The sequence below is a fragment of the Ovis aries genome, chromosome 17 (assembly GCF_016772045.2).
Source record: "Ovis aries strain OAR_USU_Benz2616 breed Rambouillet chromosome 17, ARS-UI_Ramb_v3.0, whole genome shotgun sequence".
Classification (NCBI taxonomy): Eukaryota; Metazoa; Chordata; class Mammalia; order Artiodactyla; family Bovidae; genus Ovis; species Ovis aries.
In genome coordinates this window covers 69,057,600-69,081,926 of record NC_056070.1, presented here as the reverse complement: position 1 = coordinate 69,081,926, position 24,327 = coordinate 69,057,600, and the positions used below count along the sequence as shown (strand labels likewise).

General features: G+C 41.7%; 1 protein-coding gene across 11 annotated transcripts in view; it reads right to left on the bottom strand.

Moving 5' to 3' along the window:
- The window catches only part of MTMR3 (myotubularin related protein 3), a 129,678-nt gene that overhangs the window by 25,979 nt on the left and 79,372 nt on the right, over positions 1-24,327 (bottom strand). For all 11 annotated transcript variants that reach the window (XR_009597059.1, XM_060401307.1, XM_027956749.2 and 8 more), the window contains 4 exons: positions 23,853-23,969; positions 13,153-13,235; positions 11,021-11,187; positions 204-300 (listed from right to left, as the gene is read on the bottom strand). Coding sequence is in view for 10 of the 11 variants with exons in the window: in XM_060401307.1 (XP_060257290.1) it covers positions 204-300; positions 11,021-11,187; positions 13,153-13,235; positions 23,853-23,969 (464 nt within the window). In the remaining variant the exon portion in view is untranslated. The remainder of the gene's footprint in view (positions 1-203; positions 301-11,020; positions 11,188-13,152; positions 13,236-23,852; positions 23,970-24,327) is intronic.

Here is a 24,327-nt window from a genome sequence, read left to right as displayed (position 1 = left end):
CTCCAGGATCCTACTAAGTAAGAATCTCTTTCCACTCCAGTGATAGCAATGGAAACAGAAGGCTCAACAAGTACTCTGAAAATCATGCACTTATATTTAATAAAAACTGTTTTGAAGAAAAATTTTAAATTCAAATGTTCTGCCACATGAGAATTGGGATTTCTTGAAAAGGTAGCGGTCCACAGGGACCAAATACAACTCACTTGTACTTCTCATTGATGTTAGAAATCCTCCAGGCGTTGTTCATATCAAAACCCATCCGCTCCACTTCGTTTTTAAACCTTGACGTTACATGTTCCCCTAGGGACCAAAGAAAGGAGAAAGGAAGAAATGAGTATGATTTTGCAAAACAGTTGGAATAAAAGCACTGGTACCCTTAGTTTTTTAAAGTATTGTAATAAATACCATATTTAGTTTTAAAACAAATCTCTGCTGGGATAAGACTATTAAAATATGAGGAAATTCTGATCAAGAATAGTATCTCTTCAATTAAACATAAATTTAAAAAGTTAAGAAGGAATTAATAATCTCATCTAATCACTACTATCAAATTTAAGGGCAGTATCACCGAGCGCATGTTACAGAGAATAAAACAGACTGGGGAGATTATGATGGCAGCTCTGTCTGATCCCAAAACCCATGTTCTTGTCACTATACTGGCTAGCTTCCTATTTCCACACTCAGACTGATGGTATACATAAGAAATAAAATCAGTAAGTTCACCAAGACGAGTAACATGGATCTGTAACTCTTCATGAGAAACCCTCTGGGCCAGATTTCAAAAATCGAGCTTTCTGGATTTTAAGGTGGGATATGTATTATCAGTTCAGTTGCTCAGTCATGTCCGATTCTTTGAAACCCCATGGACTGCAGCACACCAGGCTTCCCTGTCCTTCACCAACTCCTGGAGTTTGCTCAAACTCAATGTCCATCGAGTTGGTGAAGCCATCCAACCACCTCATCCTCTGTCGTCCCCCTCTCCTCCTGCCTTCAATCTTTCCCAGCATCAGCATCTTTTCAAATGAGTCAGTTCTTGGCATCAAGTGGCCAAAGTATTGGGAGTTTCAGCTTCAGCATCAGTCTTTCCAACGAATATTCAGGACTGATTTCCTTTAGGATGGACTAGTTGGATCTCCTTGCTGTCCAAGGGACTCTCTATAGTCTTCTCTAACACCACAGTTCAAAAGCATCAATTATTCGGCGCTCAGCTTTCTTTATAGTCCAACTCTCAGATCCATACATGACTACTGGAAAAACCATAGCTTTGACTAGACAGATCTTTGTTGGCAACGCTGGGTTAATGATCTCAAAAGCATTAAACAAACATTAACATCTTTACAGTGAAATACATGGTTAACTCAAACTAAGTGGGTTAAATAAAGCAGCAAATAGCTAGCTCAGATCAAGTCAAATCACCAAATAAAATTAAAATCTTTGATTTTCAGAACCTTAAAGATTACAGAATTGCAGTTAAAAGACCATGGGGTTCCCTGGTGGCTCAGTGGTAAGGAATCTGCTTGCCCATGCAGGAGATATGAATTCAACCCATGGTCCAAGAAGATCCCACATGCCTCGAACAGCCAGGCCTCTGTGCCACAGCTATGAAGCCTGTGCTCCAGAGCCCAGAGTCGAAACTACTGAACCCACAAGCTGCCAACTACTGAAAGCCTGCACTTCTACAGCCCATGCTCTGCAACAAGAGAGGCCACCACAATGACAAGCCCGTGTACCATAGAGAATAGCCCCCACGAAAAGCCAAGCAATAACAAAAACCCAGCACAGCCAATAAATAAAAGATTATAGGACTTTAACTGCCTGTATCCAGGAATCTCAAGAAACACCATACTTCTAACTAGAACGCCGAGCATTTGTAAGAACATCCACCCAAAACAAGTATAACCTGCCTACATTTGCCCTCGTGGATTTGGCTCCTTCTTCCTTAAGACAGCGAGCTACACAGGCAGAAATGAACCAAATATAAAAGTCATTAAATCTGAAGTATTTCCTTCCATGAGAACAGAGTCCTAGAACAGTAATTTTATAAAGAATAAACAACAAAACAAACCACTCAGCAGTACCTCTAACATATACATAGCATTATAGGCTATAAAACACTGGTGGGCTCTGGGAGAAACTACAATAACGAAAGCACAGAACAGCCGGCACTGGTGATCCGAGTTTTGCTCTCCCAGGGAGAAGAGCTTCAGAATAGGAAACGGCAATTACTTGAATGAAGGACAAGTCTATAAAACTATTTCCCATTTAAACTGCTCTTCTTGAGCTTAAACTAGGTACTGTATGTTTCCTGAAGGATAGCTATAAAAAGATGAGGTTCAGAGATGCAAGAGGAAATAGTCAACTGACTCAACTCCATTCTGGCAAAGTTTTAAAAGTGATACAATCTTTCAAACAGGAAAAAGCTATCTGAATTGGGAGTGCCATCTGTCTACAAACTGTAAGGAATGGTGACCATCAAGAATTCTAGACAGGGAGTCTTTTCACTTAGAATCACAATACAAAAGCTGTAGAACTATGGCAACTTCAAGTTCATTAATTAATGACAAATTTTCTCCCAACTTGGAATATAGTTCCAAGTCTCTGAAAAATGTAAAAAGGTATTTACTTAGTGGTCATTTACATTAGTACCTCTATCTTAATGGATACCCAGACACCCTAAATAGAATCCTATAAATTTAAGAGTAACCATCTCCACCTCCCTCCCCTCCTCCTCAGACAGTTTTTTACATAGAACTATTGCCCAAGAATGGGTTTAGAATTCCCATTCCCAGCATGAAACTGAGCTGCAAACATATACTGAGTAGCCATCATTTTAAAAAATCTGTTATTGCAAGTTCCTTGAGAACAAAGAGTGAGTTTAAATTCTCTTTGTATTCTCTAAAGCAGTGACTTCATCAACTTTGAATTCGACCATCACAACCTACAGTAAGAATGTTTTACACCACAATTCAATACAATGTATTTTTTAAGAGTTTCATAAAACAATACTGACCCTTACTGTGTGTGTGACTCATTGATGTTTTCTATCCTAAGTGTTTCATTTCATACTTCATTTCTTAAAACTTCGATTTCATGACCCGCTGGTGGATCACAACCTGCAGTTTGAAAACCATTGCTTGAAAAAAAACTGGGCAGCAGACCTTACATAAACAGAGTAATTCAACTGGCTTTTGCTCACCCTGCCAGAAAAGTGCAAGCCAAGCACAGATATTGCTGTGTTTTCCTCAAGAACTCCCCTCTTAGAATTCTCGTATCTCCACCAATTCAACATCACATATGCTGTGATACCCCAATTTATTTGTTGCTTTTTATTTCCATTTTGACCCTTCCTATGGGCCTTCCCCATCCCCAAATAACGGTCTGTACCTCTTTAACATTTTGTATTTCTTATACTACATACAGTCCAGCAATTATTTTAATAAGAATAAAAACTTTTCTTTAAAGCAGTAAGTCCCTCTACCATAAATACAGTTATCAACCAGCAGTCTACAAAAATTTCCCCCAAAAAGTCTAGCTCCCGGGGCGGTTCTGAGTACTCACTCACACCTACAACTATATGTAACCTAAAGGCCTGGGGCAGAAAGGCCAGGCCCGTACCCAAGCTGTGAGGAAGATCAGTACCAGAGTCAGAGAAGGTGAGAAACAGCCTCCAGATTTTCAAATATGGAGAGCAGAACCCTTCTTTTCTGTGAGCACAGGGCCCAGTCCAGTCGTCTAGATGCACAATTACGGGACTGCGGTCAAACACGGAAAGCAGACTCTGCTGACAAGGGCTTTTACTTCATCTAGGCAGGCAGCTGCACAACAGTGTACGGCCCGGAGTCATGCTGTTCGGGGTTAATCAAAAGGTGCTAATCAGGCAATTCACAGAGAAGAGGCCAGAGAGGCGGGTCTGATGCCACTACACCAGCAACTCAATTGCCCAGGCATCTGTCAGACTCCAGATCAATGCTCGCATCCAGAACTACCACCAAGAAGACAGCTGAAACGAGAAGGATGTGGAGCACACAGCTTGCGTCCATTCTTATTTAGACTTTGAAATGGGGCCAACAGCACAGTCAAGAGTTTTGCAAAGAACTCCAACAGCATTATGGAGACTTCCTCCAAAACGGATTAAGGCTGAGCAACGTGGCCACAGCATGGCTGGCTAACTATGACAGGTTCAACAGTCAGAAACTAAGATTTACACGAAAACAAGGTAATGATATAATTTTCCCATTTCCCTCCTCTCTGACACATTCTACTCTTAACAGGCTAGGCAGAGAAGAGTCCATAAAAGGTTTTAATAACCTCTGAAAGACTAAACTAACTTTTACCCTTCAGAGTCTATGCCTGTGATCTCATGTCCTGGGGCAGGTTTAAAAATGGCATGACTCTGAAACATCTCAGGTGCTGTCTCACCTAAAGATGACTTAAAAGAATGTGGTTGTCTGGTCTGCTCCTAACTGGTGAGTAATGCTGTAGCCACTACCAATACTCAACAATATTGGCTAGAGACAGAAGAACTAGGTTGACTGGCTTTAAAAATGCCACCACAGTATTTTTCATGGGCAAGTTTTTCCTCTGTACTTCACAGTGAAAATATATGAAAGGAAAAAGGCATACATATACACATGTATTCAAACCAAGTCACTGGAGTTCAAGTCAAGACTGCATATGACTTGCAGCAGGCTGACTTCGGTGTGGAGCACGCACAGTAAAAACAAAATACAACCTGTAGTCTTGGAGTCAGTTCCAATGGTATCATTTTATATATTCATACTTTCCAAGATGTTTTCATAAGCATGACACTCAGGAGGCACTCAAGCATTTACTGAACTGAAACAGAGCTGATTTTCAAAATATACAGATCAGCTTGGGCAGGAAGAAGAAAAATGTCCCACACTCTGAGGAACATGGGAAACGGAAGTAGAAACAGCTTGCCCAGTGCCATTTCAAAAATTAAATGTCAGAGTACAGGTTTGAATTCAGGTTTTCTAGTCCCTAAATCAGTATTTTGCCCCCCAAATGCCTCCATCCACAAACCCACGAAAAAAGCAGGAAACTGTGGACGTCCTGGCGGCCAACGGACACCAGAAATCTTCAGGAAAGAAAGGGCTGGGAGCCAAGGCCACCGTAGCTCAGGACAAAGCCAGCTGTAGTCAGCAAACAGGAGTGAGTTCGGACCTGGCACATCTTAGGAATATTCTAAGAGCTGACTCGAATCCTAAAGAAATTAAGTCATCAAGGAAAGAAGGAATCACCTAACGATGAGGAATTTGCAGTCTGTGGTTGTGCGAGAAACAGGTTAGGTCAAGTTCAACCCTTGTTAACGAAACACTGTTAACTGAAACTAAAAACACTGTTAACTAAACACTAAAGCCCAAAACTAGGAAATGCCTTTTGGAATTAGGAGCCTTAAATCAAAGTTCTTATATAACATAATACAAGGTACACACAATCACTTCTTAACACAATACAACAAGGTACACCCGATAACTTCATCATCCAAGGAAATGGCAGAGATTAAACAATCTAATCCCTAAGACATACTGGGGGCTTCCCTGGTGGCTCAGTGCTTAAAGAATCCACCTGCCAATGCAGCAGACACAGGTTCGATCCCTGATTCGGGAAGATGCCACACACGCCATGCAGCAACTGAACCCGCAGCACCACGGTTAATGAGCCTGTGCGCCAGGCCCCGGGAGCCGCGACTATTGCGTCCAGGTGCTGGAATTCTTGAAGCCCATGCTCCACAACAAGGGAAGCCATAGCAATGAGAGGCCTGCACGCTGCGACAGAGCACGGCCCCCGCTGGCCACCACTAGAGGAAAGCCTGCACAGCAGCAAACACCCTGTACAGCCCAAAATGAATAAGTACTAAAAGAAAGAAAAAGACCCCGCCTTGCCCAGAGACTCCCTGGTCTTCCCCGGTCTGGGAAGACCTCGTATGCCACGGAGCAACTCGGCCCAAGGCTCTGCTCTACAGCCCGCAAGCCACCCCTCCCGAAGCCCACCTACCTAGCGCCCGTGCTCCACAGCGAAAGAGGCCACCGCAGTGAGAAGCCCGTGCACTGAAATGAAGAGCAGCCCCTGCTCGCCACAACTAGAGAAAGCCCATGCACAACCATGAAAACCCACCACAGCCAAAGAATACAGTCTGAGACATCTGCATTAAAAAAAAAGGAAAAGATGTAACGGGGACTTCTCTGGCTGTCCAGTGGTTAAGATTCCGTGCGTCTACTGCAGGAAGCACAGATCTGATCCCTGGTCAGGGCAATGAGGGAGACCTGAGTTCGATTCCTGGATTGGGAAGATCCCCTGGAGAAGGGAAAGGCTACCCATTCCAGTACTCTGGCCTGGAGAATTCAGTCCGTGGACTGTATAGTCCATGGGGTCGCAAAGAGTCAGACATGACTGAGCGACTTTCACAGGGAATTAAGATCCCATATGTCATGTGGTGTGGCCAAATAAAAACAACTCAAAAAAAAAAAAGATGTAATAGCTAAAAACTTAGCAAATATACATGTAAAATTCACAAATTTGGACGTAAAATTACTTTAAAAACTCAAAAACAAAAGGAAAAGACCCATAAACAAACAAACAAACAAAAAAACCAATGGCATATAAAGAAGGAAAAAGAAAGGTGGAACGGATAAGGGAGTGAAATGAGAGAGAGCTTAGGCACATTCTCATCACCTTCCAAGGCTTGTTGTCAGTGACTTGTGGGAACCACTGTGGGTTCGTTCCCCTGGCTGACCACGCATGTGGGAAACCGAGATTCCTAAGACTTTCCCTGAGGCTCCCCAAGGGCAGCTGCCTGTTTTTCACCTCATATCCATGGCACATCATACAATCAATTCCCAATAACTAAGAACTGCTTTCAAGTTCTGGCTCTGTCAATGCCCTGCGGTTCAGTTCAGCTGCTCAGTCGTGTCCAACTCTTTGTGACCCCATGGACTGCAGCAGGCCAGGCCTCCCTGTCCATCACCAACTCCCAGAGCTTACTCAAACTCATGTCCATCAAGTCAGTGATGCCATCCAGCCATCTCTTTCTCTGTGGTCCTCTTCTCCTCCAGCCTTTTCAATCTTTCCAGCATCAAGGTCACCTCCAATAAGTCAGTTCTTCGCGTCAGGTGGCCGAAGTATTGGAGCTTCAGCTTGAGTCCTTCCAATGAATATGCAGAACTGATTTCCTTTTGGACTGATTGGTTTGTCTCCTTGCAGTCCAAAGGAATCTCAAGAGTCTCCTCCAACACCACAGTTCAAAAGCATCAATTCTGCAGTGCTCAGCTTTCTTCATGGTCCAACTCTCACATCCATACTTGACTACTGGAAATACCAGTAAAGTGATGTCTCTGCTTTTTAATATGCTGTCGAGGTTGGTCATAGCTTTTCTTCCAAGGAGCAAGCATCTTTTAATTTCATGGCTGCAGTCACCATCTGCAGTGATTTTGGAGCCCAAGAAAATCAAGTCTGTCATTGTTTTCCCATCTATTTGCCACGAAGTGATGAGACTGGATGACATGATCTTCGTTTTTTGAATGTTGAGCCAGCTTTTTCACTCTCCTCTTTTACTTTCATCAAGAGGCTCTCTAGTTCTTCTTTGCTTTCTGCCATAAGGGTGGTGTCATCTGCATATCTAAGGTTATGATGTTTCTCCCGGTAATCTTGATTCCAGCTTGTGCTTCATCCAGCCCCACGTTTCACATGATGTACTCTGCACATAAGTTAAATAAGCAGGGTGACAATATACAGCCTTGACATACTCCTTTCTCAATTTTGAACCAGTCCGTTTCTCTATGTCTGGTTCTAACTGTTGCTTCTTGACCTGCATACAGATTTCTCAGGCAGGCATGGTGGTCTGGTATTCTCTTGAATTTTCCACTGTTTGCTGTGATCCACACAGTCAAAGGCTTTATCATAGTCAATGAAGATTTTTTCTGGAATTCTCTTGCTTTATCTATGATCAAACAGATGTTGGTTGGCAATTTGATCTCTGGTTCCTCTGCCTTTTCTAAATCTAGCTTAAACATCTGCAAGTTCTCAGTTCATGTACTATTGAAGCCTAGCCTGGAGAATTTTGAGCATTACTTTGCTAGCGTGTGAGATGAGTACTGTTGTGCAGTAGTTTGGGCATTCTTTGGCATTGCCATTCTTTGGGATTGGAATGAAAACTGATCTTTTCCAGTCCTGTGGCCACTGCTGAGTTTTCCAAATTTGCTCAAATAAGTGCAGCACCTTCACAGCATCATCTTTCAGGATTTGAAATAGCTCAACTGGAATTCCATCACCTCCACTAGGCTTTGTAGTGATGCTTCCTAAGGGCCCCCTGACCTTGCATGCCAGGATGTCTGGCTCTAAGTGCTTGTTGGTTTCACCATCGTGATTATCTGGGTCATGAAGATCTTTTTTGTATAGTTCTTCTGTGTATTCTTGCCACCTCTTCTTAATATCCTCTGGTTCTGTTAGGTCCATACCGTTTCTGTCCTTTACTGAGCCCATCTTTGCATGAAATGTTTCCTTGGTATCTCTAATTTTCTTGAAGAGATCTCTAGTCTTTCCCATTCTATTGTTTTCCCTATTTCTTTGCACTGATCACTTAAGAAGGCTTTCTTATCTTTCTCCTTGCTACTCCTTCGAACTCTACATTCAGATGGATCTATCTTTCCTTTTCTTCTTTGCCTCTTGCTTCTCTTCTTTTCTCAGCGATTTGTAAGACCTCCCCAGACAGCCATTTTGCCTGTTTGCATTTCTGTTTCTTGGGGATGGTTTTGATCCTGGCCTCCTATACAATGTTAGGAACCTCTGTCCACAGTTCTTCAGGCATTCTGTCTATCACATCTAATCCCTGAATCTATTTCTCACTTCCACTGTGTAATCATAGGGGATCTGATTTAGGTCATACCTGAATGGTCTAGTGGTTTTTCCTACTTTCTCCAATTTCAGTCTGAATTTGGCAATAAGGATTCATGGTCTGAGCCACAGTCAGCTCTGGTCTTGTTTTTGCTGACTGTACAGGGCTTCTCCATCTTTGGCTGCAAAGAACAGAATCCATCTGCTTTCAGTGTTGCCCATCTGGTGATGGCCATGCACAGTCTCTTGTGTTGTTGGAAGAGGGTGTTTGCTATGACCAGTGCGTTCTCTTGGCAAAGCTGTTAGCCTTTTACCTGCTTCATTTTGTACCTCAAGGCCAAACTTGCCTGTTACTCCAGGTAGCTCCTGACTTCCTACTTTTGCATTTCAGTCCCCTATGATGAAAAGGACATCTCTTTTTGGTGTTAGTTGTAGAAGGTCTTTTAGGTCTTCATAGAACCATTCACCTTTAGCTTCTTTGGCATTAGTGGTTGGGGCACAGACTTGGATTACTGTGATATTCAATGGTTTGCCTTGAAAACAGAGATTCTGTCGTTTTGAGATTGCACCCAAGTACTGCATTTCAGACTCTTTGTTGACTATGAGGATTGCTCCATTTCTTCTAAGGGATTCTTGTCCACAGTAGTACATAGAATGGTCATCTGAATTAAATTCACCCATTCCAGTCCACTTTAGTTCACTGAATCCTGAAATGTCGATGTTCACTATTGCCATCTCCTGTCTGACCACTTCCAATTTATCTTGATTCATGGACCTGACATTCCAGGTTCCTATGTAATACAGTTCTTCATAGCATCAGACTTTACTTCCATCACCAGCCACATCCACAATTAGGCGTTGTTTTCACTTTGGCTCAGCCTCTTCATTCTTTCTGGAACTATTTCTCCACTCTTCTCCAGGAGCATATCAGGCACCTACCAACCCAGGGAGTTCATCTTTCAGTATCACATCTTTTCCCTTTTTCATATTGTTCATGGGGTTCTCAAGGCAAGAATACCAAAGTGGTTTGCCATTCCCTTCTCCGTAGACCACGTTTTGTCAGAACTCTCCATCATGACCCATTCGTCTTGGGTGGCCCTACAAGGCATGGCTCATAGTTTCACTGAGTGGGACTGTGCACCAGGCTTTGCCTCTGAGTCTTCATTTCTCTGGCTCCCAAAACAGAAACACCAGGCTACTCTGACCGTTTGACAAGGTCATGAGGGTCAAACAAAAGTATAAAGAACCTTTAAACATATCTGTTTGCTATGATTTAATTAAACATATGAACCAAAAGCTTTGACCAGTAAATGAGCCAGGACACAAAAGGATACAAGCCTTGTTAGATTAGCCTCCCATGTTTAACACAACCCAGAGCAGGAGTGTTAAGATTGAAGGTTCAGGATTGAAAATTAAGGTTTAAAGGAAAAAAAATCTCTAAAGTAAACTGGATTAGAAGGAAGCTCACATCGTTTCATAGCTTAGCAATTCAAGTCATTGTTTTCAAGCTGAACATATCTTTTAAGACTCAGTGGTAGATCAGCAAACTTCTATTTATGGCAACACACAATTTATAGAAAATTACACAGAGAAATGACATGAACTTGGTCAGAGCCATTTTTGAGAGAGAAACACGGTGAGTATGACAAAGATTTCATAAGGAGTCAGGAAGTCTGGAACCCAGACTCCTAGATTACCTACAAAAGGTTATCTAGGACTTGAAAATTCGAAGACAGCAAAAGGTCACTTTGTAATCCATTATTCTGTGGCCTTACCTCACACCTCCACCTTTGTTAATGCTACTTGCTCTAAAATCCTTTTCCCCATTCTATCATCAGTAACAGCTTTCCAATCTTCAAAGCCTACTCAAACGCCACTTCTAACATGAAGTCTTCACAAACAACACTCATGGCTCCCTTCCAGCGGGTTTCCGTAACACCCATACCCTCAGTATTTTTAGTCTCAGTAAATTGGGACGTCAATTCTTACCCGTGAAAAGTAGAAAACACCTTATAATGAGCTTAGAAAAATGATGAGCACATGCTAGGTGCACCGTGAAAAGTACACTGATTAATAAATACATCAATTTTAGGAGTCTCATTTCCTGTAAGGGTGTCTCAAGCAGTAATTCAGTAAAGCCACCATTTGCACATTTAGGAAGGCCTACCTGGCCTGCACAGGTCTCCGTGTTGCTCTTTTTCACTGGCGTAGACCTCCATGCACCAAGCATGGTATGCAAACGAGAAGAGGTCTTCTATTTTAGCAGGTGGTCGGATTGCATTGTTCAGTCTCTTAAGCCACTCTTGACACTGCTCAAAGGTTGAGAACTGACACCTTTGTAAAGCCAAACAAGCACAAATGTGATCAGAAGACAGCTGACAATGAAATCTAAGGGAAGCCACCATCTCAAGAGTGCCTACTCACAGTGAAACAATAATTACAGTTAAAAATCATTAGTATAGAGGTGGTCTAATGTTTATGATTTATAATTTGAAAAAACACATTCAACAAATTTTAGTCAATGATGCAAAATGTCAAGAAGAAAGCTAGACATGTGGAAAAACTTTTTTTTTTAAGACGAATAAAACCTCTTCTGAGCCTGATTAGTGAAAATTATTGAAGTAAAATAGCAGTCCCTCTTCCAGGAATGGGGTTTCATTCCACTTCTCCCACCAAAGCTTTATGGTTGTCCCTCTCAAGAAAGATGTTCCGTTTTTGTTTTGTTACGACATATCACGCCAAACTCAGAAACAGTTCACAGTATTACTTTTAGCCAATTAGGGAATAATTTCAAAAGTAATCTACTTAGCAATTAAAATAAATCAGCAACTTCCGATTGAAAATCAGATACATTACACTGAAACTCTCAGCTGTGACCATGTAGAGACCAAAACAATTCTATTATCAAGTGCAATTTCAGTGCATATATATAACTAGGAGATTAAAATAATTTAAAATAATTAAAACTGTAAAAAATACTTAATCTTTTCAAATGCAGTATTTAAAACTGAGTAATTAATACACAAGCTTTTTAAACTGTAAGTTATAACCAGTATCTATCAAAAGCAAGCCAAATCTCAATGGCTAAAAAGCAACCTAAATATTTACCTTAAAACCAAGGAGGAATCAACTATACTCCAATAAAAATTGGAAAAAACAAACAAACAAGGAGGTCATTTAAACCTCTCTCTCATCCCAACTAGTGTTACTTATCAACATGGCCACACAATGTTTACTGGCACTCTAGAATAGGTCATAAAAATAAAACAAACTGGGGGAGCTAAAAACTGGGAGAGCTACTAAATTTAAAATGCATTTCAGTCATCCCTTTTCAACCATTGTAACGATGAAGCCAACACTGAAGAAATTTGACGAGCAGCAGGACATCTGTAGAGTCTTAAAGTGCCTCCCAAACTGCTATCAGTTGCAACGGAGAAAATACAGAAATTACACAGAAAACGGGTGATTCCTTGAAAGAGCGATCAAAACTAACATCACTAGTAAGAACAGGTGGGCACTGTTTGCCTCCAGCTGTAATACAATAGCCTGAAGAGAACACAACCTCACGTGTACAGTATTCCAGCTGAAAATGTACAACCTCAATTTATTCCTAAGGAAACACTGGACAGAAAAGCATTCTATTATAATAAAAGATTGTTTTCTTCAAAGTGCTAATGTCAAAAAGATAAAGAAAGGTGATGCAAAACATTCCAGATTGAAGAAAGCTACAGAATCATGGCAACTAGATACAGTATGTGCCCTTGACTGAATCTTGCTCTGAATGAGGTAGGGGCAATGCTATAAAGGGCATTATTTGGTCAACTGACAGAATTAGAACATGTGTAGCAGACTGGATAAAATCATTACGAGTGTAAAACTGAAGCTGATAATGATATTGTGGTTATGTAACAAAATACCCCTATTCTTAAGAAAGCACACTACAGTATTTTGGGGCAAAGAGCCATGATTACATACCTTACTTTCAAATTGTTCAGAACAAGAATTTCTCACACACATACAAAATAACACAAATGGGGCAAAGTGTTAACAGTACTAGTGCTCTTTATGATTTTTATCTTTGTACTTATTTTGCAAATTTACAGTTATATCCAAATAAAAAAGAAAACATATCTTTCCAGTAACAAAGTAGCCTGAAGACAAAATATTTCAGGGACTAACTACTCAGAAAAATGTTCCTTACTAGGCTGACCCTCAAAAGCAGTTTTTGTTATCAAATCATGAATCCACCCTTTAAAAAGTATTTTCCACACTAAACAACAGCATAAACATGTCACATACCTGATAACTTTGCAGTCTTTGCAAGTCAAATGAAGCTGAAATATATCTCGGCATTCAACACTTTCTATAAGCTGCAATGGAATCTGCAATTAAAAAAAGATGAAGTTCCCTTAGTCAAAAAGGCATTGCCCCTGCAGTTCTGCAAAGTGTCCAGCAAGAGTGACTAGAAAGCTCTACAGGAGAAAGCAGCACAGAACTGCATACTCCTGTGACTCCGCAGCACTCAAGTGATCTACTGGGTGACTCGGGCTTCCCTTCCTCAGCCTCTAGTCAATGCCCTCAAGTCACGTCACAGCACAAGGACAACAAACAAAGAGGAGGCACCGCATCTCGAAGGACAAGGAAATACAGAAACGTGTCATCTCTCCGGCAACAAACGTACAATCTTCTCTCTCAAAGCACCACTTTATGATGCTAGAGCTAGCTGTGATTTGCAGTGACACAGAAGCTGAAGGGAACCAGAACAGTTAATCCTGTCCTGTTGACAAAAAAGAGCTGCAGATCAAGATACTAGTGGGACTATACTTGTCGCCTATCCCAACGACAAGGTGGGCCTGGGCCTTTGTGTCAGCAAAGCAGCAACATGAAAAAGACTGGAGGTCTGAACTGCCTGCGGTAGCACAGAAAGCCCAAGACAGCAGACGGAGCTGCTGGGCAGGCGCTCTGCTCAGCAGAAGAGGAGGGACAGCTCTCACAGTGAAAGGTTGTTGTTGAATTATGACGCCGGGATTTTTGGCCCCCGGAGGAGAATTTAATCTGGGGCCAGAGATGAGGCTTGATCACTCAGAGCTTTTGTGTAATAAAGTTTTATTAAAGTATAAAGGAGATAAAGAAAGCTTTTGACATAGGCATCAGAAGGGGGCAGAAAGAGTATCTCCCTGCTAGTCTTTAGCTGGATGTTATATAGTCACCAGCAGTCTGTTAATGAAAGGAAGGAATGTCTCAAAACTTAGAATGGCACCAGGCCCGTCACCCATAAGATGTATTTTGGGATAATCTTGGTTCTAAATGGTTTATCTTGGGCCATAAAAGGATTAACTTGAATTTTGAAGGGCAGAACATTATGTAAATAGTGTCTTATATAGATTATAGATTATATCAGAGTATAACATACTGGTTTATCAAGGAGGTTCTGAGCCCAAAAGGTGGAACCGACTTGAAGACAGAGTTTGGGGTAAATGTATAGTACATTAGCATAGCTTAAGATAAACATTTTTATAAGAAAAAGGAAATGGTTAACTTTAAGTGAAACCAGGTGTCATTATGGCAACACAGAATTATAAGAGAAACCTCTTTTTAAATTTGTATAGAGAAGGAAAAAAAATATCGCTAGTTTGTTTCTTCATGCCGCTTAAGGGAGATAAAAATGTCTGACACTTGCAGGCTATTTCCTCCATTTGGAGACCCTTGGCCTTCCTGCCTGTTACCCTCTCAACAGTGGCCTCATCAGCTAGGTTTAATGTGTTTCAAAAGACAAGCTGAGGAGCCCTGTTTGCCAAGTAGGGCTCAAGGTATGAGTAAGCTGGGATGGTTCTCTCTCTGCCAATCTGGTCATCTGACACTGAAACAAGATCAGCATGACAGTGGAGGGGGATCAGAGAAGGGAGGCAGACAGGAGGGAAAGCATCTGAAGAGGGTGATAAGTCCTCAAGCTGGTGTTAGAACCCTCCATCTGTCCCTCAACTTTTCCTGACAACCCCCTGACCTCAAAAATTTCCAATTCCCAAAACTTTTAAAGAGAACCTGGTAAAAATTGTAGTGGATGCTCTCACTTGTTGAAAAAGGATCTTTTTACGCTGTATCAAGCCCAATCAAAATGTGGCTCTGGGAGCTGCAAGGAGCATTCCAGCATTTCGTGTTTTACATGAGGAGGAGGCAGTCTCCTCCAGCATAGAAAGAAACAAGAGAGCGCTGCTAGCTGAGCCCGTTTCAGAAACAGGCTTCGGGCAAACCCTGCCACACTGTGTGGTCACCAAAGTTAGCTGGGAACTCTCAGAACAAAGATGTGGAAAGAAGCCTGTATGATGGACACGTCGGACAAACAAAAAGAAACTGGGGCAGGGATTCAAAAAAAGAAAACAAAATACTGTTACTCAGGTTATGGCTGAGAGTTCTACTTCAGAGTAGAGCCTTCTAGATTTATCTACAAAATTCCTTTATAATAGGACCAGAAGTAAGAGAAAGACTAAGAATTCCTGCCTGTGTTCAGAGAAAGAAAAAGGACCTTTGGCCCTCTGTTTTTAGGTCCTCTACCCCAAGGTACTGTGAGAAAGCAGAGCTGATGCAGTTAAAAATTCCTTCAAGACCTGTACATCTAAGAAGGAACAACAACAACATCTCAGTAGGGATGAACTGTGAAGGCCTAACAGGAGATTGAGAGATCAGAAGGGGACACTGACCTTCCCTCAGGCCAGTCCTCTGTGTATTCTGGGACACTCATGTTATGTTTTTTGTTTTTTAAACCTACAGTCCCTGTTCTCCCCCAACATTCCCCTAAAAACAAAAAGGAAAAGAGATGCCAGACCGGCAGTTCAGAGGCTTGAGTTCTAATTTTAATTTTTAAAAATTTTATCAACCAAAATTCTGCCTGCTTACCAACTTCCTTGGACAATCCTCTAACCTTCCCATATGCCACCAGCCTTTGCTTTCTGGTGGTCCCAGCTTAGGAAGGCCCGGGCAGAGGGAATGGGAAGAGCCTGGGGTGGAGTGAGAGTGAGCTTTACAAATCCACAGGCTCTCACAGCAATCACCTGTTCCATGTCCCCTCCAACACCCTACCTTATAACTAGAAAACCTGAAAACCTACTAACATTATTACCAGATGCTGGAGGGAATGGACCAGCCTGTGCTATTTTGCTACAAAAAATAAAAGTTTTACATCCCTCCTATTTGGACTAGAGCCCAAGAGCCTAGGTTCAGACTTCTAAAATACAAAGATGCAACACCCCAGAGCATGCAGAGCACTCGCTGCCCACATGCTCCCAGTGTGCAATGTTTCATGTACTTTAAAACTGCAAACTTAAGAAAGAAGGGTATTAAAAAAAAAAAAGAAAGAAGGATAGAAATACTGGTTGCTAGTATAACGATCCTACCAAATCACAACAACCACGTGTATTCAAGTCATAGATAGAGAAAACAGATTTTAATAATCGTGCAGATTATCACATGCAAGGAAGTTTAATGTGCAGCAAGAACAAGGGCATAAAAGAGAAACACTTGCTTTTGTATCAGATGAACAGCTCCCTTTTTTCTTCCCCTTTCATTTCAATGTTACTCTTCAATGCACCCACCCCACCCTCGAGATTGCCTTCCCTTCCCTTTGAAAAAGGTGAAAGCTAGCTAGCTTTTCCTCTTCATCCAGCCAACCAAAATATAAAATAAGCTTCTCTACTTCTTTAAAGGCAAGACCACTGATTCAGGTTTCTCAGCTTTCATCACATATGAGGAGGATCCCTACCATTTCTGTCACTAGACAGACCCAACAGCAAAGAGATACACGTTCATGAGGCAGGCCATTTTACAGCTCAGTGAGGTTAAGACACTTCACTAAAGCTGGTGGCAGAGTCAGGACCAGAATCCGTGGCTGCCTTCCAGCTCAGGGCCCTGCCAACAACATACATGGTGCTCCGTTCTTCCTCTAGGACGCCCTTCCCTTCTGTGTGAGCACTACTTCAGTTTTTCTTTCACTATTAAGCAGGCTCTTCACCAGGGATCTTAAGCGGAAAACAGAATGTAAACCAACCAAGATTCTCTAGAGGCAATTCTAAGAACTCTGAAGTCACAGTCATGTCCTCCCTAACCCAATGGTTCAGTGCTTTGCACCAGCGCATCCTCATTTTGCTCCTTTCTTCTCTGCCGCCTTCCCGCCAGGCAATTCTCTCTCCCATTACAGTGCTTTTCTCCCTATAAAACCCACCAAACTCATGCTTAAAATACATCAAACACACTCCAGTGCTGTTAATCAATTCCTCTAAAGGTCAAAAGTTACCTTACATACACCAAAACTCATGAGAGCATCAATCCAAAAGAGCAGGACAGAGGCAGTTTAAGAACATAATAGACATGCATAAGTATAAGAGAGTCGCAGTACTCATTCCAGAGGGAATTTTATGTTATTTCCTACTGTATTTACCATAGTTCATTCTGGGTCTGTATATGTGTGAATTACTAAGCACCAGAATTTAAAAGGGGGATAATGCATACTTTTTAATAACAAATGCCCTTTTTAGAGACTGAATGAGGAAGTATTAACCTTGCATACACATTGCAAGTAAAAATGGCAGTAACAGAGTAAAAATAATGTAATGAGTCTTAACCTAAAATCTATATAACACACCGTGAATGATCTGGGTTCTAACGATTTAAAAACCAGTCAGAAGAAAATGGTCACAGGTTAAAGACTCAAATTCTTTATTGCTCACTTCTGGTATTTACAACGTACTCTTCCAACATGTGTTTTCAGAAGCCTCCTCTGATTTATGAATGCTAAGGCCAAAGGGCATCATTAACAATAACCTACTTCTGATGCTTGGAGAGTAACAAAGATTTTCAACGTACAACAGTTAGCAATGTAAAAAATGTGGGAAATGCTAAGGAAGGTGTTTCCAGGTGTACTTCCAGCTTGTTCCTAAGAAGCATTAACAGACCAGTCTAGAAATGGAATTTTACTGTCCTTTTAAGTACTAACGTGGTCCTTACTTCTGGTTGAACTTCAGTTTACATTTTTTGAAAGTCACAATTCCATCTGCTCATGGGACTATGGGGCTTTACCCCCACTCCACAAACTGTCCTCATGTACAAAACCACTAGAACTTTCTCTAATATGAGGAAAGGGACTCATGCAGAGAGGACACATTTTGCTGATTGGCAAGGTGAGCATCTGACACTCAAAACCAGTTTGTTCCCAAGCACAGGTGCAACAACCGCCTACAATTCTCATGCTACTTACTGGGATTTCAGAAGCAGCAGACTGAGAGGCGGTCTATTGAATTACACAACAAAAATCGTTTTAAAATTTCATTATCTTCACTTGAACACTTACTTGTTTGTAAATTGGCTGAGCAAAGAAATATACCTATACATATGTAAAAATACAGTCTGGGAAAAGCATGGAATAGGAGCAATTCATACCTTAAATGCTACAACTGAACTATACTGGAGGTTCTTTACCCTAGAAATTGGAAAGTTGATATAATGTATGTGCATTACAATATGATGTATCTCAATGTGCTGTGAGATTAAGAGAATATATGATATCAGACAACTATGTAAAGCTTGATGGTGTAAGTCATTTAAGAGTTACATGTGTTCATTTGAAGACATACTAAATGATGCAAACTGGAGCATGCCACAATACATACTGACACATCTGAGTTTTGATGGTTGAGATATGTTTGATTTAGATATAGTAACCTTTAGGGGAGGGGTCTCTTAGTATCACAGATTTTACTGAAATACTCATCTGCTGAGGGAGGACCAGAATAGGAGGAGCCATGGTTTCCTGGAGTGACCACAGGTTTTAGGAGCTTGGCGCTGTGATGGGATTAACTTATTTGTACAAAGAAGTCCTAGTCTCTTCCAATCTGAATTATTTAAAATCACTGCAACTACAAAATGCTTTTGCACAACCATTTTTCAGTGCAGAGCCATTACCTTGGGCTTTTAAAAAAGCGACAGGCAGCCTCTGTGCCTTAGAGGGTTATCATGCTAAATGGAAAACACTTTGGTGAAGAAACGGGTCACAAGTTAAAAACAAGGGTAAGTTTTCTTAAACACTGTATCTCAATCACAGTTCGGGGACCAACAATTCCAGTAAACAACCTACTCATACAGCTACTGCTGGAGAAAAAGATGATGAAGGCTTAGAGAAAAAGATGACTTAAAATGAGCTTTAAACCCAGAAAAAATTTTAAAATGGTCTAATATCTATTTCAAACCCATTATTAACTTCAATTCACTTAATATTTACTGAATACTATGGCACAAGTAAACACACTGGATTCTAAAGATACAAAGATGAACAAACAAAAAATTACAACATATCTGGTAAAAGTTGTCAAACTGTGTTCAAGACACAGAAAAGGTCAGGAGAGAGGGTAATAAACTGTCAGGGAGGGAGCTGGGACCGAGAAAGGCTTCACAGAAGAACATTATCACCTGAACTGGGTTTTGACAGATGAAGAAAAGTTCCTTGGGTAGGAGAAGAGAAAATTCAGAGGTATAAGGTGTGTCTGAGAGCCCAAAGAGGGTGGTTTTACTAATACAAAGGAGAGAAGGCGAGAGAGAGTGAGGCAGAAAAGCTGTAAAGGACCAAGGATCACACCACTTAGGGTGACACCGTGTTAAGTGATTTCATTTCAGAAGAAATCAAGAAAGACTGAAGGCCTTTAGGTTGGTCAATGACATGATCCAATGCATGCTTTCTCTCCAATAGATCCTCTACCCCAACAGATCTAAAAATAGTCTCTGAAATACCTGGCCATAAACCAAAAAGCTGAGAGACGGGACTGCATGAAAAAATGCAATGATAGAAAACTACGTTATCTCCACATGCAATTTAATTAAATTTCACCAATTCTAGACATTAAAACACAAAATTAAATTGGGTAATTCTACTAAATATTGCTGTCATTATTTCCACAGGAGCTGGTAGGGTCTGGTTGCTGGAATATCATAGGAGATTCCATCCTGTCCCCTCTTATCAGGGCCACTCAATTCCAAACAGACCCTTCTGAACAGCGGTACATGGTATGAAAGCACAATATGCCTCTTGCCTTGGTGAATCCAGTGTGTATTTTTAGCTGACAGAAAACTAAGACAAGAGCTACGATCATAGCCCAAATCTACAGGCCCGAAGGAATTCAGGCCACAGTGACTCCTGGATGTAAACGCTTAACGGCACAGGACAGTCATCAACACTAAAACAATAACCACCAACCACAAAGAAAATGTCAGCCATTCGAGTCTTGACAAGGAAAAAATATGATGAAGGAACTGGGTAACTTGGATGGCTGAGTAAAACAACTTTCTAAGAATCCCAAAATGAGCTCCCAAACACACTATCTGAATGAAGGGACAGTCCTGAGCTTTTATAAGATGTCATAGTACACTTCTTTGTGGTAGAACCAAAGTGCAAAGAGCCACAACACTGTTCAATGAGGAAAGAAGGCAGCGTTCATTTGGTTAGAATACATGAACTTTGGCATTTCTGTGCTGGAAGACAAGTTTACTGAAAAATACTAAGGATGGCAATAGTGCTGGAAGACCCAGTTCACTGAGAATACCCTCTTAATTGAAAAGGAATGCACGCAAAAGTTGAGCTTTCCCTCTCTTCAGCAATACACAGTATATTACGCAAATAAACATTTTATTTAACATCTGTCCTTATACCACTAAGACGACGTGAGTCACTTCATTCTGTAACAGAAGCCTGCACTGAACTCAAAGTACATCTCATCATTTGACGTTGCTGTTCAGTTGCTAAGTTGGGTCCAACTCTTTGCGACCCCATGGACTACAGCAAGCCAGGCTTTCCTGTTCTACACTATCTCCTGTGAAGTCGCTCAGTCGTGTTCTACTCTTTGCGACCCCATGGATGGTAGCCTACCAGCCTCCGCGGTCCATGGGATTTCCCAGGCAAGAATAATGGGGTGGGCTGCCATTTCCTTCTCCAGGGGATCTTCCCAACCCAGGGATCGAACCTGGGTCTCCTGCATTACAGACGCTTTACCGTCTGAGCCGCTATAGTAGTGTACTCTATCTCCTGGAGATTGCTCAAATTCATGTTCATGGAGTAGGTGATACTATCTAACCATCTTGCGCTCTACCACCCTCTTGTCCTTTTGCTTTCACTCTTTCCCAGCGTCAGGGTCTTTTTCAATGAGTCAGCTCTTTGCCATCAGGTGGCAAAAGTACTTCAGCATCAGCCCTTCCAATGAACAGTCAGGGTTGGCCTCCTTTAGGATGGACTGTTTTGATCTCCTTGCAGTCCACAGGACTCTCGAGTCTTCTCTGACACCACAGTTTGAAAGCATCAACTCTTCAGTGCTCAGCCTTCTTTAAGGTCCTACTCTCACATCCATAGGTGACTACTGGAAAAGCCACAGCTTTCACTAGACAGACCTTTGTTGGAAAAGCGATGTTTCCACTTTTTAATACGCTACTTGGGTTTGTCATGCATTCCCTTTCGAGGAACAAGCGTCTTTTAATTTCATGGCTGCAGTCACCATCCACAGTGATTTTAGAACCCACGAAAATAAAATCCATCACTGTTTCCACTTTTCCCCCTTCTGTTTGCCATGAAATGATGGGACCTGATGCCATGATCTTACTGAATGTTGAGTTTTAAGCTTTTCCACCCTCATCAAGAGGCTCTTCAGTTCCTCTTCGCTTTCTGCCATTAGAGTGTATCATCTGCATTTCTGAGACTGTTAACATTTCTCCTGGCGATCTTGACTCCAGCTTGTGATTCACCCACCTTGGCATTTCGCATGATTACTCCGCATACAAACTGAATGAACAGGGTGATAATATACAGACTTATCATACTCCTGTCCCTAGTTTGAACCTGTAAGCTGTTCCATATAGGGTTCTAACTGTTGTTTCTTAACCCATAAACAGGTTTCTCAGGAGACAGGTTATGGTAGTCTGGTATTCACATCTCTAAGACTCTTCCAGTTTGTTGTGATCCACACAGTCAAAGGCTTTATAGCATAGTCAATGAAGCAGATGTTTTTCTAGAATTCCCTTGTTTTATCTGTGCACTTAGTTGCTCAGTCACGTCCATCTCTTTGTGACTCCACGGACTGTAGCCTGCGAGGTTCCTCTGTCCATGGGGATTCCCCAGGCAACAATACTGGAGTGGGTTGCCATGCCCTCTTCCAGGCGATCTTCCCAACCCAGGGACTGAACCCAGGTCTCCCACATGGCAGGCGGATTCTTTACCAACTGAGCCACCAGGGAAGCCCTGCTTTCTCTATGATTCAACAAATGTTGACAATCTGACCTCTGGTTCTCTGCCTTTTCTAAACCCAACTTGTATATCTGGTAGTTCTCGGTTCATGTACTGAAGCCTAGCTTGAAGAATTTTGAGCATAACCTTACTAGCGTGCGAAATGAGCACAACTGTATGGCAGTTTGAACATTCTTTGGCATAGCCCTTCTTTGGGATTGCAATGAAAATTAAGCTTTTCCAGTCCTGTGGCCATTGCTGAGTTTTCCAAATTTGCTGACATACTGCGTGTAGGACTTTAACTGCATCAACTTTTAGGATTTTAAACAACTCAGCTGGAATTCCATTACCTCCACTAGCTTTGTTCATAGCGATGCTTCCTAAGGCCCACTTGACTCCACACTCCAGGTTGTCTGGCTCGAGGTGATGTGACCACACCACTGTGGTCATTTGGGTGATTAAGAACTTTTTTGTATAGTTCTTTTGTGTATTCTTGCCACATCTTCTTAATCTCTTCTGCTTCTGTTAGGTTCTTTCCATTTCTGTCCTTTATCATGCCCATCTTCGCATGAAATGTTCCCTTGATATCTCCAATCTTCCTGAAGAGATCACGCATCTTTCCCATTCTGTTGTTTTCCTCTACTTCTTTGTATTGTTCATTTAAGAAGGTCCTGTGTCTCCTTGCTGTTCTCTGGAACTCTTCATTCAGTTAGGTAAATCTTTCCCTTTCTCCTTTGCTTTTTGCTTCTCTTCTTTCCTCAGCTATTTGTAAAGCTTCTTCAGACAACCACTTTTCCTCCTCACATTTCTTTTTCTCTGGGGTGGTTTTGGTCACTGGCTCCTGTACAATGTTATAAACTTCTGTCTATAGTATTCATCCCCTGCACTGAATAATCATAAGGGATTTGATTTAGGAGGTGGTGCTAGTGGTCAAGAACCTGCCTGCCAATGCGGGAGAAGTAAAAGATGCAGGTTCGATCCCTGGGTTGGGAAGATGCCCTGGAGAAGGAAATGGCAACCCACTCTAGTAGTCATGCCTGGAGAATCCCCTCGACAGAGGAGTCTGGTGGGCTACAGACCATAGGGTCACTCAGAGTCAGACATGACTAAAGTGACTTAATGCATACCTGAATGGCCTAGTGGTTTTCCCCACTTTCTTCAGTTTAAGACTGAATTTTGCAATAAGGAGCTCATGATTTGAGCCACAGTCAGCTCCAAGTCTTGTTTTTGTTGACTGTGCAGAGCTTCTTCATCTTCGGCTACAAACAATATAATCAACTCAATTTTGGTATTGACCCTTTGGTGATGTCCACGTGCACAGTCATCTCCCGGTGTTGTTGGGAAAGGATGTTTGCTATCACCACTGTACTTTCTTGACAGAACTGTTAGCATTTGACATTAAGGTCTAGGAAATTTTCTCACCTGAGGCAGTCGGTAACGACTAAAAATTGAGAAATAAAAGCCCACCCAGCTTCTGCACCATTACAAATCTCGACGATACAGCATTACCAGCTGCAAATCATGCAGTGTTGCTAACAATGGACACCTCAGCTGACAACTACATATACCATTTTAATCAAGCGAAAGAGCTGCTTGCTAATGTAGCGTCCCCAGTGCTTAAATTGAGAAAAAAGCAGAGTACACAATGTTTTCATGCTGAACCCTATTAACACTCCTCTCGTGAGAAACTTAAGGTTTTTTACTTCCTTTCTCCATCTACGTTAGTGGAAGAACAGCTGATAGCACTTACATTAACAAGCGACTCCTTGAACTTGATGTGAAGTCTGTAATTAGAAAGGGCAATGACGGCATCCTCAGCACGGCCCACGTACTCTGTGCTTTCTCCATGAAGTTCAAGAAAAGGGACCTTCAAAGTGGAAGAAGAAATGCTTCAGAGTCCTGAAGTAGTAAAGCAAAGCCTTTAAACACAGGTCAGGTGAATGGACTATAAACACTGTCACCAAAGACAGCACATAAATGGGTACGGGACCTAAAGAGGATGGGTTTACACCTGCAAGATTCAAAAACCTAGTTATTCACATTTAAGACTCAAGAAGGAATGACACAGAGATGACCACACCTCAGTGGGAAAGTCCTTCTAAAAGAGATGTTTTCCAGCATACATTTCTGTCATGTGTGTGGTTTAGGGAAAAAACTACATTTCTCTAAGATGTATTCCTACATGCAGGGCATTACTTCAATCCACTGGCTCTGCTACATTGTCA